Source organism: Gadus chalcogrammus, chromosome 5 (assembly GCF_026213295.1).
Source record: "Gadus chalcogrammus isolate NIFS_2021 chromosome 5, NIFS_Gcha_1.0, whole genome shotgun sequence".
NCBI classification, from domain to species: Eukaryota; Metazoa; Chordata; class Actinopteri; order Gadiformes; family Gadidae; genus Gadus; species Gadus chalcogrammus.
In genome coordinates, this window is record NC_079416.1 from 1773777 (window position 1) to 1793804 (window position 20028).

Below are 20028 nucleotides of genomic sequence, written 5' to 3' on the forward strand. Positions count from 1 at the left end.
AAGACGCTTACAGAAGGGGGGGACCTAACTCACCACCACCAGTGTGTAGCACCCACTTGGGTGATGCACGGCAGCCAATCTGCGCCAGAACGCTCACCACACACCAGCTTGAGGTGGAGAGTGAGGGAATTGATGAGTCAGCCAATTGTACAGGAGGATTATTAGGGGGCCAGATTGAATGAGCCTGGTTGGGCCAGGACACCGAGGAAACCCCTACTCTTTGCGATAAGTGTCCTGGGATCTTTTATGACCACAGTGAGTCAGGACCTCGGTTTTACATCTCCGAAGGACGGCACCTTCTACAGCACAGTGTCCCCATCACTGCACTGGGGCATCGGGATTGATGAGTGAAGGGGCCAGAGGGAAGAGTGCCACCTATTGGCCACCACCCGACAACACTTACAGCACCTGGTATTCCCAGGCGGTCTCCCATCCAAGTACTAACCAGGCCCGACCCTGCTTAGCTTCCGAGATCAGGCGTGTTCAGGGTGGTATGGCCGTTATGATCAGTGGGTTATTCTAGATATTGCATGTAAACAACCATTCCACTATCACTTGAACACTATGCACTTAGCTACAGCTCATTACTTATTATCATCGTCTTAGTTTATTATGTTGCTTACTTTATTTTTACTATTATTATTAATTATTGTGATCTGTCGCTACTTATTTTGACATATTTTTACTTCTCTTAGTTTATCTTGTATTGTTGCTGCAATCTGGCTGTTGAGGAACCCAGCATTAGAATTCCTACCCTAATTGGTTTAAAAAAAATGTTTATAATATGTAACAAATTCTGAACCTTGTGGTTCTTCTCCTCCAGTGTTGAGGGCCCTTCACACTAACCCTGTGGTTCTCCTCCAGTGTTGAGGGCCCTTCACACTAGGGCTTTGACTTCGAACTTCGTGATTCGAATATAATTCGAATATCAAAAAAAAAAATCAAAATTCGAACGAATATTAGGCAGCCCTTAATATTCGAACCTGTTATGGGCAGGCCAAGAGGGAGAGACGTCGGAGAACCCATGCAGTCTATTCATAATATTGTAATGACCACGGAAGAGGCAGTGAAAGAAGTATTGATTAGACAGCGATTTATTAGAAACATATAAACCGTTGGAACACGCAAGACCGGTAACCATAGCAACACCTGTAAACAAACCTCGCAAAGCCCAATCCAGGGCTGAATCCGAAATACTCATACTTATAGTATGCATTTTGTAGTACGCCACAAATATAGCGCGTCCGAATGCTCAGTGTGCATTGTGTAGTACGGAAAACGTTTCCGAATGCGTACTACCGCCACAGTATATAACGGTAGGTCACTACGTTACCAGACTACGAGTCAGCCATCTCTTCTTCGTTCGTTACCAGACTACGAGTCTGGTAACGAACGAAGAAGAGATGGCTGACCCGACACTACCAACAGCGGCTTAGAAAGACGTCATAGAAAGCGGCGAAAAAAAGAGACATTAAAAAGAGTAAAAAAGTAAAGTAAGTAATTAAGTAAAAAGAGACATTTTTAATTTAATAGCAACGATGACAAGACGGAAAACAGGTAACGTATCAAGGTAATTTTGCCGGCATCTGAGGGGAGACACGTCATCTCCAAACATCCGGTGGAGTTACGGTGGTGTTCGGAAGAGTTCAGAGGCGTTCTACGCATAGCTGTAGACCGTTCTAGGCGTTCTACGCATAGCTGTAGACCGTACTACACTGTCAAGTGTAGTACGGTCAAGTAGTAGACACTGAACATAAATAGTGTGTACTAATGTGAAAATGAGCCTCCCGACTCACTTCCAATTCGGAATGTAGCGGTTTAGGACGCAATGAAGGTCTTTGAGTAGGCCGCAAAAATTCAGCAAGCAGCATAAATTAGTTGAAAAACTGATTTATTTTCCACGCTTGAAAAGTGAAGTGGCAAAGCCAAACAAAATACTTGATAAACAAAACAAACTAGAACTGCAAGCAGTTATGCAGGGGTCCAAGAAGTGTGCATTTCGCCGGCACAACGCGACAAGAAATGTGAATTTCGCCGGCACAACGCGAAGCATGTGTTGAAAACGCTACCCTGAACCTGTGGATACAAAGGATTTGACTGTGGTAGGAGTAGCGAGAAGTAAGTGTAGCGTTTTCGCGACGAAATTTTTTAGAAGATATACAATTTCCTCGTTTATGGCGCCCCCTAATGGCGAAATTTTCCGAATTTTTTATCGAACGGCAATAAGGTTAGCACCAACATGTCTGTAAAATTTGGACTCGTTCCGATGTCTACTTTTGGATTTTTCTGGATTTTTGATTTTCCACGTCTAATTTAGCTCATAAACCAATATTCAAAACGCTCCCGTTTCGTCAACGAAGGTCGGATCAAAAAATTGTCCAATAATTTCTTTGCGCGTGCGTCTAAAGATGTCGTGTGCAAAGTTTGGTGTCGATTGGTCAAGAAATGTGGGAGGAGTAGGGAAAAAACAGTTTTTCGGTTTTCGCGATTTTGCGAAAAAAAATTGGCGTGGCCTATGCCAAAAGATGCAGCAGACTCCAGTGAATATGTGGGTACAAGTTTTTGACTGTGGGAGGTTCGGTGTGGGAGTTATAGCCCCAAACGCGTATTCCTTGGTATAGCGCCACCTAGTGACCGGCGTGTCTGGATTTTGTCGTCTGAATAGTCTTCACGGACGTGGATCTAGTCATGCAATTGGCATGTCGGCACCATTTACGGTCTGGGCTGTGGTACCACTTTCTTGGTAGGAAGTATAATAAAAAAAATCCTTACAAAAACAATAGGGATCCAACCTGTTGGCTTGGACCCCTAACAAGCAAAGTTCCATTAACCTGAACATTAACCAGCCTCACAGCAAGCGATCTCTCTATCCTCCACCAACCTTGAACGTAGAAAATACCGGGCTTAAATAAAGCCAACCAATTACACAAAATGCTAGCGCGGGGGAGGATATATGGGATATCCCGGGTGATCTAAAAGAGCTACAGAAGCAGGATGAGTCCCTTAAAGAGCTGTTTGAGAAGGCTACTGAGGTTGAGGGAGTAAGCACAGGCCGGGCAAAAGCACTTAGTGGGGAGTATTACTTTGTGCGTGGGAGCTTGCTATTTCATCAACCTGAGGGTGATAGTACTGAGCAGCTAGTGGTTCCCTGTGGCTTAAGGTCAAGGATCCTGAGTTTAGGTCATGATCTTCCGTGGTCTGGTCATCTGGGTAATGTGAAAACCTTGCAGAGGATAGCCAGCAGATTTTATTGGCCAGGCTTGTATACTGATGTACATAAACACTGTCGAACATGCCCTACCTGTCAGCTCTTCAGCAAACACAAGGTTAGACCTTTTCCACTTCAGCCCCTCCCCATCATAGAGGTGCCATTCACCAGGATAGGGATGGACATTGTTGGACCCCTAGAGCGCACACAGACAGGCCACCAATACATATTGGTAATTTGTGATTACGCTACCCGCTACCCTGAAGCCTTTCCCTTACGTAAGGTCACAGCCAGAACAATTGCCCCTGCACTCCTACAGTTATTCTCCAGAGTAGGGATTCCCCAGGAGATTTTAACTGATCAGGAAACAGTTTTCCTCTCCAACACCCTTAAGCAGGTATATAGGCTGCTAGGTATAAAGGGAATTAGGACCACTCCCTACCACCCCCAGACCGATGGCCTGGTTGAGCGGTACAACCAGACGCTGAAGGGGATGCTGAGGAAGTTTGTGGCTGCTAATGGCAAGGACTGGGACCGGTGGCTTCCCTACCTGATGTTTGCCTACCGGGAGGTTCCTCAAGCCTCTACAGGGTTCTCGTCTTTCGAACTCCTGTATGGCAGGCAGGTCCGAGGGCCTCTTGATCTCCTCAGAGATGCCTGGGAGTCACCAAAGTCCACCACCACCACCGACATTCTCACCTACGTCATGGCCACATATGCGGACCGCGCTCTGCCCGTCAGATAGGGCACAAGGAAGACAGCCCAGTCAGCTGGAGGCCATCTGTAGGCTGTAGCCAGCCTCTCGAACGTGGTCAGGTACTGCTCCACATCATCCCCTTCGGCCAATTTGGGCCTGGAGGTGGCGCTGCAGGCAGCCTGGCTGGTGGTGCTGCTAGCGCTGCAGGGCCCGCTCCAGCCCCATCACCGCTTCTCCGGTCCCGCCCCAGCTCATCATGAACGTTGTTGAGCTGCATTTGGACACTCTGCCACCTCTGCTCTTGCTTGAACGCCTCACGCTCCTGGGTCTGCAGGGTCTTCTGTAGGAGGCTATACAGAGATGATAGGTCCAGCAACCCGGGGTCTCTTCCTGTGCCAGCATCCTCCTCTGGCTCACCTCCCACGGCTCCTTCTTCCTGCTCACCCGGCTGGACCAGGTCATCCAGTGATCGCCGTCTGACTGACATCGTTCGTCGAGTCGGAGCCCGTCTCGTCGGCTTCCTCTTCACTGCTCCAGGGGGCGCCACGATCCCACCACTGCCACCACATGTGAAAATGAGCCTCCCGACTCACTTCCAATTCGGAACGTAGCGGTTTAGGACGCAATGAAGGTCTTTGAGTAGGCCGCAAAAATTCAGCAAGCAGCATAAATTAGTTGAAAAACTGTGATTTATTTTCCACGCTTGAAAAGTGAAATGGCAAAGCCAAACAAAATACTTGATAAACAAAACAAACAAGCAAGCAAAGTTCCATTAACCTGAACATTAACCAGCCTCACAGCAAGCGGTCTCTCTATCCTCCACCAACCTTGAACGTAGAAAATACCGGGCTTAAATAAAGCCAACCAATTACACAAAATGGTAGATACCAACTGCCATGGGGGTTCACCGACCCAAGTACCACAATACATTTATATTTTATAACGAAATCATAATCAACCAGACACTTCATTGCATATCTTAACAGTTTGCATCTTGATCATAAAGTTCACTGTTGCAAAAATGCAAAATAGCACAATAATTAAACATAGAAAAATAACGTCCCCCCCCCTTTACAACCAGTCATGTTACTGCATCCCAATCAGGCAATGATTAAATCCCAGGTGCTCATGTTCGTGAAAAGGAGGGCTACCTTTTCACAACTAAGTATTCACATTCAGCCCAGGTATTACTGAAGGCATTTAATGGTCAAAATATTTTTAATAAATATTCGAATATATTCGAATACTAATATTAATAAACAAACAAACTTCGAATATGATTTTTGGCCAAAAGTCAAAGCCCTACTTCACACTAACCCTGTGGTTCTCCTCCAGTGTTGAGGGCCCTTCACACTTACCCTGTGGTTCTTCTCCTCCAGTGTTGAGGGCCCTTCACACTAGGGCTGGGCGATATGGACAAAATCTTATATCACGATATGAGTAATTTTATATCACGATATGGATATATATCACGATATGGTATTTTTGAAGTAAATGAAAATAATAAATGGCTTAAAATAACCATACTACACATTTGATCAGTTTTTCTTTTATTTTAAACTTGAATTTCCATGCTTACAAAGGAGTAAGTAGCGAACAAACTGTCATTAACTGCAGTGTCATATAGTGCAAACATCTTGTAAACATTGAACTGTTTTTTCAATACAAATAAAAACATTTTAAAGGTGTGCTTCACACCTGCCTGGCTGTCAGTCAGTGCAGTGTAATATAAAATAAAAATCACAGCATCACACAAATATTTTAAATACTAATTATACACTTATAAAATAAAGTTATGTGCTGTGCAAATAGCTGGTGGTAAAAATAGAACTGTTTCTTCAATACAAATGAGATTTTTTTTTCAAGTTAACAGGTGAGTCTCACACCTGCCTTGCTTCAGTCAGTGCAGTGCAATATAATATATATTTTTTCTCTCTCGGTATAAACAATATGGCCAAATCTCTCCCGGTAGACACTTTCATATCGCCCACGGTATGATATCGTCATATCGCCCAGCCCTACTTCACACTAACCCTCTGGTTCTCCTCCAGTGTTGAGGGCCCTTGACACTAACCCTGTGGTTCTCCTCCAGTGTTGAGGGCCCTTCACACTTACCCTGTGGTTCTCCTCCAGTGTTGAGGGCCCTTCACACTAACCCTGTGGTTCTTCTCCTCCAGTGTGGAGGGCCCTTCACACTTACCCTGTGGTTCTCCTCCAGTGTTGCGGGTCTTCATACATCGTGGTGACCGTGGTGACGTGACGGTGTACCGGTTATTAAAGGTATAATGCCACATACAATAGATTCAGTGAAATGTTTCAGATGATTGTACAAAGTACACAACCCCATTTCTTGACTTAAAGTGTTCTTCTAGTGAACTCAGTTATAGTACTTATGCCGCGTTTCCACTGCAGGGTGCGGAACGGATCGGATCGCAAAGGTGCGGTAGGGAGGGGGCGGTATAGCCCAGCTCAGTTCCGAGGTTGCGTTTCCACTGCCGACAGTACCCTTTGTGGTAGGCCGGATGTCGATCGCCGCGGCAGCTACGTAAACATCGTAAACAACGTCTTCCTCCCCAAGAATGCAGACGAACGTCTCCACCTCCTTGTTCGCCCAAGCAAGCGTTTTACGAGACATGTTAATTGTAAAGAATAATGCCTCGAGGCTACTGTTTGTTTGTTTTTATCCCCGCGTCACCCGGAAGTGATGATTCTGTCGACCAATCAACGGAGGGGGTGTGTAGCTAGAATTTCCCGGGACCCTTTCAGGCGTCTCGTCTCGTTTTCAGTACCCCAACGGTGGAGTCCTGAAAACGAGGCCCAAACGGGTACGGCTAAGTCCGGGTCAAGCTTTTGGCGGTGGAAACGCGACCCGATCCGCACCTTTGCGATCCGATCCGTTCCGCACCCTGCAGTGGAAACGCGCCATTAGTGCTGTCTAAATAGTAGAACCACCCTTCCCTGAATCCATTTGCTCTCTGATGTACATCTAGACTGTCTGTTTTTACCTGGTGTAATTGAGCTGCATATAATAATAATAATAATACATTTTATTTATAATGCACTTTATATTCAAGAATCTCAAAGTGCTTCAGAGAAAAAAAATAACAAAAAACTATTAAAAGGGGAACCTCAAAGAAAGTTTAGCTAAATGCTCTTTTAAAGAGATGGGTTTTGAGGTTCCGTTTAAAAAGAGCTGTAGTCTGTGGAGCCCTCAGGTGGTCAGGGAGGGCGTTCCATAGTCTAGGGGCAGCAGCAGAAAAGGCCCGATCACCCATGGTGCACAGCTTCGTATGTCGGGTTTGGAGGGTGTGAGTGGATCCTGAACGGAGTGTACGTGAATTTGTCGGGGGGGTGAGGAGTTCCTGAAGGTAGAGGGGGGCAAGTCCGTGAAGGCACTGGTGGGTGAGGAGGGAGACCTTGTACTCAATTCTGAGTGGGACAGGGAGCCAGTGCAGTGATTTCAGGATGGGGGTGATGTGGTCATGCTTGCGCACCCTCATCAGGACCCTGGCAGCACTGTTTTAATGTATTGGAGCCTCTGGATGCTCTTGCCAGGGATCCCAATGAGGAGTGCATTGCAGTAGTCCAACCTTGAGGAGACAAAGGCATGGACGAGCTTCTCTGCATCATCTGCAACACATCAGTGGCGGCTGGTCGTTTTTAAAGTGAGGGAGGAAGGACTGCGCGCTTGGTTGCCATTGGCCTGCTTGCACTGTTGGTGTATGGTGGCATAAGAATGTGAGACTCAAGTTGTTTCAGGGTGTTTTGGTGAACTACAAAATAGAAGGGAGGGAGTTATGTGAACAAAATGTATACAAAGCCACCAGTGGCATCACTGTAATTTGAGAAGGAAAGGATGCAAAGCATATTAGTCAAATCAGGCCTACTATTGATTTGTAAAAGTAAATAAAAAAATCTGGGCCTATCATTGGGCCTATTTTTGCCCTCACTGACTGAAGTTATTTAGCTATGTTTATTTTCAGTTACAATTGCTTGTAATGCTACCAGTAAGTCATGCGTACCTAGCAAACCATGTAGCACTCACAACACTGACGTTGCCATTACTTCTGGTGACCATGATTTTGGGAAGTGGTCTACCTCTTTCTTTGGTCGCTAACTTAGCACTGTAACTGAATGAATGGAATGCTTTTTGTAATAAGACGTTAACAATGTCCTCCGTTTCCAATGTTTCCATTGTGCATTTAGGATCTCGCTATCGCAGATTTCACTTGCTCTGCGTCTCTCAGACTGAGCACCGCGGCAACGCAGACCGGGTTTGTTATCGACAGCGTTGCCAGATTGGGCAGATTTCCCGCCCAATGATAATTCTTCCAGCCTAACATGGTTAAAAGTAGCCCAATTGGGTGGGAAATCGGACCAATCTGGCAACACTGCTCAACATCCAGGGATCCTGCTTATTGGTTCATAGCGCAGACGGATAGATTTTTGCGCGAATCAGACCCCTTAAGGTCCCACCCACTCAGAGGAGGATTTTCCCCCCGTACTTTCGGGAAAATGAATGGGAGTCAACGGAGGCGGAGGGAGGACGTTCCTCCCTGAAGTAATTGTCAAAAGGCGATAGGGGGTGCTAATGTCCCTTTAAAGTAGTCATATTTAAGGGCATTAATTTATTACAATAGTCTGGGCAATCTACATTTTTTATTCTCAACAATGTTAGGGAGGATCTTCCTCCCTCTCCTCAATGGAGAAGCCTCCACTGGTACACATAGGTCTACACTCAACACAGTGACACCCTTACAGTCGAGTTATAGTCAACAGCTATATTTATGTTTCATGCCCATAGTAACTATTCCCCACTTGATTAATTCAGGAACACCCTGTGGGTAAAAATATTTTTTTTTGGCTGGGATGACTAGTAGGGACAACATGTAATTGATGATAGTTAAATGCTGCACCTATTGGAAGATTTAGGTCTATCCTTTAAAGGTCCCATGACATGCTATTTTATGTATTCTTTAATATAGGTATTAGTGGGCAACTAACACGGTATTCAAAGACGTTCCCGAAATTCAGCCGTGGTGCAGAGTTACAGCCACTCCGAGCCAGTCGCACATTGAGCTTCCCCCAAATGCGCTGTTTTGGTGTCTGTAGCTATAATGCAAATGAGGAGGAGCGAGGCGGGTCAAGGAGGAGGGTGGGGGTGTGGCCCCGAGCAGCTTGCAGCCACGGTACCATGCGCTCTGTTTACAGTGGATGTATCGCAATGGCGAGGCGCACACAGCCATTAGCCGTGTTCTGTAAATATTCTAGAACAGGGGTTTTCAAAGTGTGAGAGAGTGAGCCCCCCCTCAGAGAAGAAATTTCAGCTGAGCCCCCCCCCCCCCAAAAAAAATGTTCTAAATACCTGTGTTTTGAAAGCTATCTTAATTATTTTACACATTTTAAACATCTCTGATCATAATTTTAAAACATTTGAAACATATTTTTTTCAGCAACACGTCAGAATATTTTAAACATATTTCTGAAACATTACAACATCTTTGTGCGTTTTTAAACACATTTCTTAACACAATTTAACAACTTTATCTAAGCATGTTTTAGCTTAACCTTTTTTAAATACATTTGAACATCTTAATCTGTGTAAACTGCCAGTTTACACAGATTCATTCAGGGTCGAATCAGATCTGCCTTTTCAGTCCAGAGATTGACTATTCGGCGGGGTTTGTTTACCGGCGTTGCTATGGTGACCTAAATTATTATAAGTAACTGAAAACGATGCCGGTTTGAAACTAAAACTGTGATTCTGAAAAAAGTATAAATGCTATCAAAATTCCGTTTTGATAGTATTGAAGATACAAGTGTGTAGATTTGTTTAATGGTTTGAACGATGGTAAACGGTTGAAAAATGAATGAGTTACGATGTCTAGAAGTAGGTGTATCAGAATGGGCTGACGTCTTCAATGAAACGGTTGAAAACAAAGCGGTATGAAACTAAAACTGTGAATCTGAAGAGATTTTAAATGATATCGAAATTCTGTTCAGATATTATTGAAGATACAAGTGTGTAGATTTCTACAGTTGAAGTACGACTGATGATTTGAAACATCGACTTTCAGGTTTTTTTCCGGGTTCATTATTTTCTCACGTCGCGCCCCCCCTGAAGAACTCTGGCGCCCCACAGTTTGAAAACCACTGTTCTAGAACACACGGGAGTCCTGGAGCTCTATATCTAAATATTATCATATAGCCTACATAGATATCTATATCATATAATATACATTATCATGGCCAAAAGCTGTGTGAGCCGATATTATGAATCTCAAACGACCGCGTTGGGTTCTCCGACGTTCCTGGTTCTTCCACGTCCACATCAATGTGAAGTAGACTGAACCGCGACAAGGAGGAGAAAGGGATTGTTGCCGGGCAGCGCTTAGGCACCTCCGCCTCCGGCGGTGGTCCCTCAGCGGGGCTCAAGCGGGAGACATTCGCCGCCAACAATCCCTTTCTCCTCCATGTCGTGGTTCATATTCTTGAGGGAGTCAAAGCCAAAGTTCCTTTCCCCCAATTCCTTCTCAACCATGGCTCAGATAACCCCCACGACAGTCTCATTGTGGAAATACAAGAGACGTTAAAGAACCGACAAGAAACACTTGCGTTACAGTGTGTGTATTCACACACACACATGTGGCACTCGCACGGCCGTGTCTCATTGGCGGGCCAACGTCTCTTGGCGGGCCAGGCAGAGTAAGGGGAGGAGCTTAGATGCTTTATGACGACATAAATAAAGACATTCCAAATCAGCGCGCTTGAGCCTCCGTTTTTTCAAAGGCGAGCAGAACAGCTAGTGCTCGTTTTACACCATACGCAGGCTAGGGGAACTCATATTTATGTTAGAAAACCTAATAAAGGGAGATTTTCATGTCATGGGACCATTAATAAAATGTGTTTCCTATGCAGTTGCCAATGAGAGTGCTCCAGAGTACGTCCAGTGGCCCGGGTTCCTGTCAACGTTGGCTCTGGCCACGGACCAGGGCAGTAAGCTGGGTCTCTCCAAGAACAAGAGCATCACCTGCTACTGTAGCACGTACCAGGTTGGTCAAGATGCCACATTCTGGGTTTATGTTCTATCATTGAGTAAAGATTATTTTTTAGAGTTTAAACTCTAGACAGGCAAGACTGTTATTGGGTCCCTTATGGTAGGGCTGGGCGATATATCGATATTTAAAATATATCAATATTTTTTCAAACGCGATATGAAACGAGACCATATCGTCAATATCGATATAATTTAATTTGCGTGTGAAATTACAGCACATTTGTTCCAAATAACACCAGTTTCGAACCGCGCCTGCCGCCTGCTATTTCGTAACTCTGCTTATGTCTCTCCCGCTCTGCCTCTGGCTCACACGTCTCTGCCTGCCCCCCCCCCCCCCCCCCCCCCCCCTCCACTGCTCACGTCTCTTTTTGAAACATGAGCCGTGTTCGAAATCGTTCACTATTCATTGGGTATTTTAAGTGCACTATATTGTGCATGAAATTAACCACTAAGAATTCGAACACCACTACAAATGGCGAGCACCCTATATAGTGCACTATATCCGTGATAGGGAACGATTTCGAACACAGCTATGGAGTCCGCCTGCGCATGCAGCTCCGAGGAGCTTGTTTGCAAGCGAATGTCCATAGTATGGAAATGGTTTGGATATAAGTTGTCTGACGAATTACAAAATCACGTAATTTGTGGAGTGTGCTTAAAAACTGTCGCAACCAAAGGGTTGCAATTCTGTCCATTATATTCCGGAGGCGCACACAGCTTTTGGCCGTGATATTATATATTATAATGTTCTCAAATACGAGGCGGAGGCAGTGTCTAGTCAACGGTTTATTCAACCATCAAACTGTATTCAATTCTGAACGGTAGGAATATTAATTGTAAATCGAAACGGTAGGTAGGTATAGTAATAACGGTAACTCCACAGTAACTTCAAGGTTTCTCACTCCGCGAGACCCAAACATAAAACATTAAAGGTCCCATGACATGAAAATCTCACTTTATGAGGTTTTCTAACATAAATATGAGTTCCCCTAGCCTCTGCCTATGGTCCCCCAGTGGCTAAAACTTGCGTTGGTGTAAAACGAGCACTAGCTGTTCTGCTCGCCTTTGAAAAAACGGAGGCTCAAGTGCGCTGATTTGGAATGTCTTGGTCTGTCACAAAGCATCTAAGCTCCTCCCCTTACTCTGCCTGGCCCGCCCAGAGACGTTGCCCGCCAATGAGACACGACCGTGCGAGCGCCACATGTGTGTGTGAACTAGGGATGTGTCGGTCGCGACCGATTCGTTACAACGAACGAATCCCGAACGTGAACGACAAGAACTGGTTCCCCAAACCAAGAAGAACTGGTTCTTTGATTCTTTTTTTTAAACATAAACCAAAAATATGGTCACGTAAATAAAATATACAACGAACTGAGCTTCGTCTGCCCGCGACTTATATTGATTGAGTCTACAACGTTCTCAAAGATTCAGCCAATGAGAGGTAGCAATGGTGTTGCAATGGCACCTGGGTAAACCAATGACAAGGCGGTACCGTCGAATATGCGCGCTTTCTGTCTGATGTATCTTGGGTCATACCATTCGACGTGGGGCCACTCATATATCCCCCTACATTTTTTCTAAATAGACTTGACCTCCATTGTTTATTGGATAAACGCATTTCCCAATCCAGGAGTCTTTGCTCCATTCTACGTCAATTTAAGAACAAACAAAGAAATTAAACTGCAGTCGTATTTTTATTTATGACCATTAAAGTTCTGTAATGCGCTGAACAATGAAGAATTAAATGTAAAGTAAAATAAAATTATAAATGTAAAACCATGAATGAAATATAGAGAGTAAGCAAGTGGTATAAATATTGGTGGGACGTTTGGTTATACAATATAGTGTATCTTCTCGATTTCCACGGGGTTTAGAGCCTAGCAGTGGTTTAAATTATGCTCACGGCCGTCTCGCAGGGGGGGGGGCGGCAGACACCAAATTACGTAATCTGACGTAACAAACTAATCAAAACGAACGAATCAAATAAACAAATCGTTATAGTGAACTGAACTGAAAGAACTAGTTCCCGGAAAAGAATCATTTTGCCCATCCCTAGTGTGAACACACACACTGTAACGCAAGTGTTTCTTGTCGGTTCTTTGACGTCTCTTGTATTTCCACAACGAGACTGTATTGGGGTTATCTGAGCCATGGTTGAGAAGGAATTGGGGGAAAGGAACTTTGGCTTTGACTCGCTGATGTACATGAACTGCGACATGCCTCCCGTGTGTTCTAGAATATTTACAGAACATGGCTAAAGGCTATGTGCGCCTCGCCATTGCGATACATCCACTGTAAACAGAGCGCATGGTACCGTGGCTGCACGGCAGAATTTCGGGAACGTCTTTGAATACTGTGTTAGTTGCCCACTAATACCTATATTAAAGAATACATAAAATAGCATGTCATGTCCGCCCCCCCCCCACGCAGTCGTTACGGTTCATAATATTTCGGAGGCGCACAAAGCTTTTGGCCATGATGTTATATATTATAATGTTCTCTAATACGAGGTGGAGGCAGTGTCTAGTCCACGGTTTATTCAACCATCAAACTGCATTCAATTCCGAACGGTAGAAATAGTAATATCAAATCTGCGCACGGAGCGCGCCCCCCCCCCCCCCCCCCCCCCCCCCTTCGACAAATATCGATGTTTATCTTATATCGATATTCTGCTTGAAGATATCAAGATATGACTTTTGGTCCATATCGCCCAGCCCTACCTTATGGGTATTATGCCTTTGTAAATGGAAACGTGATGTTAAAAAACTAGGATTATGCTTGTGTGCTTCTAATCTACAATTTGTTTGTATATGATGACATTAGTAATTTTTGGGAAAAAATGATTAACAATTAAACTATTAGCTTTTTGAACCCCAGTTATTGTTTTGAGTGGCATGTCCCTTTACTGGAGGATTGTTTTTTGTCTCCTTCTGCAACAGATTGTGCAGTTAAATTGGCTACCACTAGTAATAAGCTTCATCGCCATTAGCAGTGCCAACACGGGTACAAATTTAATCAGTTTCACTTCTTTATTTCTGTAGATTGTATATCAAATAAGAACCTTTTCTTTTTCATATTATAGGGCAGTTTCGCCCGAAGGGTTTTTTGCCTGCACACTACTTTCAGCAGAAAACCACTTCAAAGAACTTATTGAATTGCTCAAATCCAAACTCCAAACTATTTTTCCGGCCCTCTGCCGTTCCAGGTCTGATCATCAGTCTGGAGAAGGAGCTGATCCCATTCCTCGAAGAACTTCGACAAGTAGTGGAGACGGCTCAGAGCTTCTGGTCCTGGGCTTGGAACCATTGTCCTCCCCACACTTTCTCTTAACATGTTCCCCACTCCTCTTTAAATAAATCTTTCCTCTGTCATATTGCTGATTGTTTATTAATTTAAAGTTCCCCACATACCACATTTAATCCCTTACATTTTTTATGTTTAAATAATGATATAATTTTCTTCCACTTCAGAGTCGGTGTCTTAGCATTAATGTGTTGAAGTTGGTTGTTGTACATGGATGGAAACACACATAACAATAATCAAAGATAAAGGTATTAATACAATCTCTACAACTCAGTGACTGACATGAAGATCCACACCTGGGCCCACCTGTCAACACGCTGTCATTTTCCTTTTCTATTCTGGGCCTGAAAAGCAGAAGCAAGTCAAAACCACTTAGTCCCAGCTGTCCTGTAGTTTAATGTTTTTTGGTGTACGGTTCGTATTAATACATTGCAGTTTTACATATTTTGTGAGGTTGAAACATTTCCTTTTGTGTAAGGAATATCTCACCAGTTTCCACCTCAGAAACTTGATCCACTCGTCTGCTTCCACACCTGTCTTGGCACACAGATAAAATGTCCTATCTGGAAACACCAGGCTGCAACAAAGGCAGGGGAAAAAACATCTAATATGGTACGGTATAATATAAATGCATTGGAGTTTATTCATGTTCACATCCTAGTGAATGGGTGGTGGCAACCATTTATTTTCTCTTGGAACTTCCTTTATTTCTTACCCAGTAAAAATGTCTTACCATGCGGGAAGCACACGGAAAGATAGTTTCCTCAAAAATAACTTCAGGAAGTTAGTTTGACCTAAATGTAAAGGCCATGCTGGCCTTTACAACATCCTTTACTTCTGTTCTCATTTCCAATTCAGAGGCTTCTTATAACATTTTGAAGCCAATCAGGGTAGTACATAATATATAATGTATAATATATAATGTGCAATAATTATATATATATATATATATATATATATATATTATATATATATATATAATATATATATATATCTATATATATATATATGTATATATATATATATAACATGGCTTACCAGAAACAGTTGACTCTGTCCTGAGAGTAATCAAACTGAATAGCAGAACAATATCTGAGGTCCAGTATACGAATAGGCTCCTCAAACTAGGAACATAAAAATAGATACATTATTTTTTATGACCTTGTTACAGAGATGTCAAGTTAAATGATATAGTTCTACTCTTAACTGCTATTGTTCTGGACATTGGCCTGATACACTTTTGAATTATTTAACATAAGGATGGCATGGTAACATTGGTAGGCCTGTAACTCGGGTCATCTAAAAATTTCAGCAATAACAATACATGAATTCAGAGATACTAATCGTAACAATGGAACAAGCTCTTGTCAAAACTTCATGTGGAAATTGCAGAGGCTACATCTCGTAACCAAAACACATCATACCTGATTATACAAATAAACTTACCATTTTGTCTTTGAAGTATTTGAGTTCATGCCTTTGGAGTGTAAACCATCTTTGTTTCCAATTCTATTGAAAATAAATCGAATTCAGACCTTATACCTACATTCAGAAAAGGTGTTCTTCTAATTGATTTAAACATTAATTGTAATTAATAGTCTTATTAAGAAGACTGACTCATAGAATCTGCGTGTTTAACTTAGTGTTTACCTCATTGACATATAGGGTTAGGGTTGATAATTAATATCTTAAGGAGTTTATGTCCAAAGATCATTGAAAATACTGTATCAAATGGTCAAACCAAAATAATCAGTACCTTAACAACTGCCCCTTGCTTCACTAAATAGCCTTCCTTGGTGCCCAACTGTAAAACAACACAAAGAAAACTGCATAAATGGAACAAATAATGTCATTTAAAATGTAAGTGAAGCATTTGTGAAAACATCTATGATCCACACGACCACCGACCAAAGGTTACTAATGCCCTTCTGCCTCACCAAGCCACTGTGGGTCTCTACACCACTGCTTAAATGTATGGCTGGAGAGTCTCTGGAGAGTTGTCCGTGAGCTACGGTGTTGGCCACTTTTGGCTACATGGTTAAACGTAGAGAGTCCCCCGGTCTCACCACGGTGGCTAGTCGTGCCCACTTTGGCCATCCTGGCACCTTAGGCCAGATCTCAGCCGCCCCCAGCCCCACACCATCTTCAGAGGAATAACATTTCTATTCTACTATTAGAAACACCACACAAAATAATTGAAAGTGCATTCTAAACTGTGCTCCCAATGTTATTTTGATTTAGTAGGCTTGGTCAGATTGGCAGAGACAATGCCAACTGGTGCACTGACCTTCCATGCCTGGCCCTTACCGCAACAAGTCTCTTATTCAACTCAGGGCTAACCAAAAATAAGTCAGGAACTGTCAATCAATCACATCATTAATGGGCGCAGAAAATATATCTGCAGGTGCTGCCCAAGGAGACCTCCTTGGTTAGGGCGCCGTCTGCACCCGACTTCAACACATCCAGTGTTTCTTTGAGAAATTATCTAGTTTGTAGAGGCTAGCTTACCGACGGTGCGTCTGCCACGAGGTCACTCTCTGTCCGACCCGTCTGGATGGCGGTGTGAACTCTCACAGACTCGTAGATGGACGGCTCCTCCACACGCCAGGGGTACGGGGCTTTGAGCGCAATGAGGGTCCCTGGTGAAAGGGGGCCAGCAGGGTGGGATTGAAGGTTATTCATCACATGTGCATTAGAGCAATGAAGAAGTCATCCATGGCTGTGAAATCAAATATCTAAGATAAGTAATAAGAGTGCAAACTGCTCGTGGCTTAGATTGCAGCTTGCTTGTAAGAGTGTTATTACACAATATAATAATCATTTGAAGAATCTAACAGAAAGTTGTACATATGTGTTAACTTAATGCAACAGTCTTATGCTTGACAATATTTAAAATCGTTATGTCTGTGACATTTGAATCGTACCCGTGTCACTTCCTACTAACGGTTGGTTGGCGAAATGGTTGACAAATTCTTGGAGCGATGGGAACTGGTTGAAACCAAACACATAGGCCTGGTCCACGCGCTTGACATGGAAATGCTTCACTGAATCCTTCGCCCTGAACGACACAATCACATCAATCACATCAGTTTTAAGCAACCCTCAATACAAACATCAGCTCCCAGCCGAGAGGAGGTGGTTAACCCGTTAGGCTCGCCCCCTGTAGCCTTAGAGCTGGACCCAATACAGCTGGGGGCTCTGGGGCCCCCCTGGATAGGGCTCTGTGGCCCCCCTGGATAGGGCTCTGTGGCCCCCCCTGGAGAGGACTCTGTGGCCCCCCCTGGAGAGGACTCTGTGGCCCCCCTAGAGAGGGCTCTGTGGCCTGGGGTCTCCCTGGATAGGGCTCTGGGGCCCCCCTAGAGAGGACTCTGTGGCCCCCCTGGAGAGGGCTCTGTGGCCCCCCTGGAGAGGGCTCTGTGGCCTGGGCCCCCCCTAGAGAGGGCTCTGTGGCCTGGGCCCCCCCTAGAGAGGGCTCTGTGGCCTGGGCCCCCCCTAGAGAGGGCTCTGTAGCCAGGGGCCTCCCTGGAGAGGGCTCTGTGGCCCCCCCTGGAGTGGGCTCTGTGGCCTCCCTGGAGTGGGCTCTGTAGCCAGGAGCCTCCCTGGAGAGGGCTCTGTGGCCCCCCTGGAGTGGGCTCTGTGGCCTCCCTGGAGTGGGCTCTGTGGCCCCCCCTAGAGAGGGCTCTGTAGCCAGGAGCCTCCCTGGAGTGGGCTCTGTAGCCAGGGGCCCCCCTGGAGTGGGCTCTGTAGCCAGGGGCCTCCCTGGAGGGTTATGTACCCCAGACTGGCCCCAGGAGGAGCTGGAAGAGGGTCAGGAACAGGGAAGGCTCCCCTGGGTCCTACTGCCCCCTAAATTGGGAGACGCGGAAAGCGAAGGGATCGAGAAATAATACAAATCTTGACAAAGTTCCTGGAACATTAATCCTGTTGAAACCATAAGCCAAAGAAAAGCAATCATAACTTTCAAAGAAAGACAATGCCTCTGACGTTTGATTAGAATTTTTTGGTTACTCTGGTTGCTGTATGGGAGATTCCAGAGTTGTAGGCTGGCGAGCACTAAAGATATAGACACTAATCAACCAACAGATCCCGTCCCTCTCTGTTCCTGCCCTTCCTACGTTTCTCCCTTATTGAGAATTGTTGCATTTTAAGCATCTGTGATACACAGGCAAAATGGATTCCCAAAAACAATCAGGGGATGTCCTGATTGGATCCACTTGAATACCCGCTCTTGAATCTTCCCTCCAGCAGCAGCAGACTGACCTGACAGACAAGGCGAAGCAGCTCGGGCCTTCATTACTGTTTCGGAGGAGAAAACTTCCGTCACTCCCATTGGACAGGAGCAGGGCCTCGGCAGCGTGGCGGGAAAGCTCATGGTGGTACCACCTGAAGGCATGAATGATTAGATACAACCACTCCAACACTAAAGCTCATGGTGGTACCACCTGGAGGCATGAACGATTAGATACAACCACTCCAGGACTAAAGCTCATGGTGGTACCACCTGGAGGCATGAACGATTAGACAAAACCACTCCAAGACTAAACGTACACTGCCAACAACAATATAGATTGCGATGATAAATAATACGATAAAATTGCACATTGTGTATTGGATTCCCTAAATATATGAGCTAATACTTTATAACTCAAAGAGTGAGAAGATAAGTTTAAGTTCACAGTATATAGGCCTCAATATATTCTGCCAAATATCATGTTCTACACTACTGTAGCCCACATGGAAACGAAAAGGATTTGTTTTTCATAGATAATATGTATATATACATATTACATATATATAATAAATATATATATGATTACACATATATTATGAATAATATTAGATAATATATATATATATATATATATATATATATATATATATATATATATATATATAATAGTTCCGTCAGAGAAAAGGGGAAAGCACCAACAGAAACAGTGAGGGGGATGTGAACTTTACAATCGGTGTTGCAGAAAGAGGAAGCATGAGAAAAACATGAAGAAAATGTGGATTATATTTATGAAGTTTTTGATACTTATTAGTATACTTATTAGTATTGAGTTCTGTCGGTGTGGATGAATCTCCCGGATCATTTGGATATTGTCATTATAATGAGCAGCATTTGATCGATGTAACAGCGAGTAGTTTGCAGATCATGTAAGCCTACTGCTTTTATTTTATCATGCTGCTTTCAAAGGAATTAGACGGTATTCTTACCTCAGCGACTCCAGCTCATCCTTCAGGTCTTTAGATAGTTCGCTATGGAAACTCATTATGGCCTACTTCATTGGTTCAGTTATTCCTCGTTAAACCACTTTGAGAAGATACAGAAGAAGTTGTGATAAATTATGTTGTAATAAGAGCTGTGTTAGACCCACCCTTGAGGAAGTAACTTCTGTGCCTGTTTCCAAAAATAACCAATCAGTTCTCCTCCCGGTTCTATATGCCTACATGATTTACATGACTAACACGACTCCTAAAAAACTTGCTTCACTTGTAACACTTCACCATAAAACATTTTAATCTTAAATCTTAAATCAAAATGTATATCCTAATCGAAATCTTATATCTTATTCTACATTTTTAATCTGAAGCTAAACCATTACTATAAATCTAAATCTTTATGTATACATCTGAATGCTAAATCTAAACACTAAATCTTAAGGCTAAATCGAAATGCTAAATGTTCTGCCAAATCTTCATCCCGAAATCTAGATCCTTATTGTAAATAAGTCCAAATCCTAAATACGTACAACAGATATG

The 20028-nt window shown here is 43.8% G+C and overlaps 2 protein-coding genes and 1 pseudogene across 2 annotated transcripts; 1 reads left to right on the forward strand and 2 right to left on the reverse strand.

Moving 5' to 3' along the window:
• Positions 1 to 396: 396 nt before the first annotated feature.
• On the reverse strand, positions 397 to 505 carry LOC130383292 (5S ribosomal RNA; annotated as a pseudogene).
• Positions 506 to 7512: 7007 nt separating this feature from the next.
• Positions 7513 to 14292, forward strand: lamtor3 (late endosomal/lysosomal adaptor, MAPK and MTOR activator 3). The gene is made up of 4 exons (XM_056590563.1): positions 7513 to 7558; positions 10824 to 10957; positions 13902 to 13965; positions 14168 to 14292. Exons 1-4 carry the CDS (start codon positions 7513 to 7515, stop codon positions 14290 to 14292), a joined length of 369 nt encoding a protein of 122 aa, XP_056446538.1.
• dapp1 (dual adaptor of phosphotyrosine and 3-phosphoinositides) lies at positions 13640 to 19853 on the reverse strand. Its single transcript, XM_056591064.1, has 9 exons — positions 19483 to 19853; positions 18526 to 18648; positions 17190 to 17323; positions 16774 to 16904; positions 16022 to 16069; positions 15712 to 15774; positions 15304 to 15389; positions 14755 to 14842; positions 13640 to 14609 (listed from the first exon to the last, which is right to left on the reverse strand). Exons 1-9 carry the CDS (start codon positions 19536 to 19538, stop codon positions 14586 to 14588), a joined length of 753 nt encoding a protein of 250 aa, XP_056447039.1. The 5' UTR covers positions 19539 to 19853; the 3' UTR covers positions 13640 to 14585.
• Positions 19854 to 20028: the final 175 nt, after the last annotated feature.

Excerpts from the sequence above, each read along its gene's own strand:
- lamtor3 (XM_056590563.1), top strand. The coding sequence starts at position 7,513 with ATGGACGAGCTTCTCTGCATCATCTGCAACACATCAGTGGCGGCTG. Across the intron at positions 7,559-10,823 it reads CAACACATCAGTGGCGGCTG|TTGCCAATGAGAGTGCTCCA; the intron begins GTCGTTTTTAAA and ends TTTCCTATGCAG. Across the intron at positions 10,958-13,901 it reads GCTACTGTAGCACGTACCAG|ATTGTGCAGTTAAATTGGCT; the intron begins GTTGGTCAAGAT and ends CTTCTGCAACAG.
- dapp1 (XM_056591064.1), bottom strand. The coding sequence starts at position 19,538 with ATGAGTTTCCATAGCGAACTATCTAAAGACCTGAAGGATGAGCTGGAG. Across the intron at positions 18,649-19,482 it reads GATGAGCTGGAGTCGCTGAG|GTGGTACCACCATGAGCTTT; the intron begins GTAAGAATACCG and ends TCATGCCTTCAG. Across the intron at positions 14,610-14,754 it reads AGTTTCTGAGGTGGAAACTG|GCCCAGAATAGAAAAGGAAA; the intron begins GTGAGATATTCC and ends TCTGCTTTTCAG.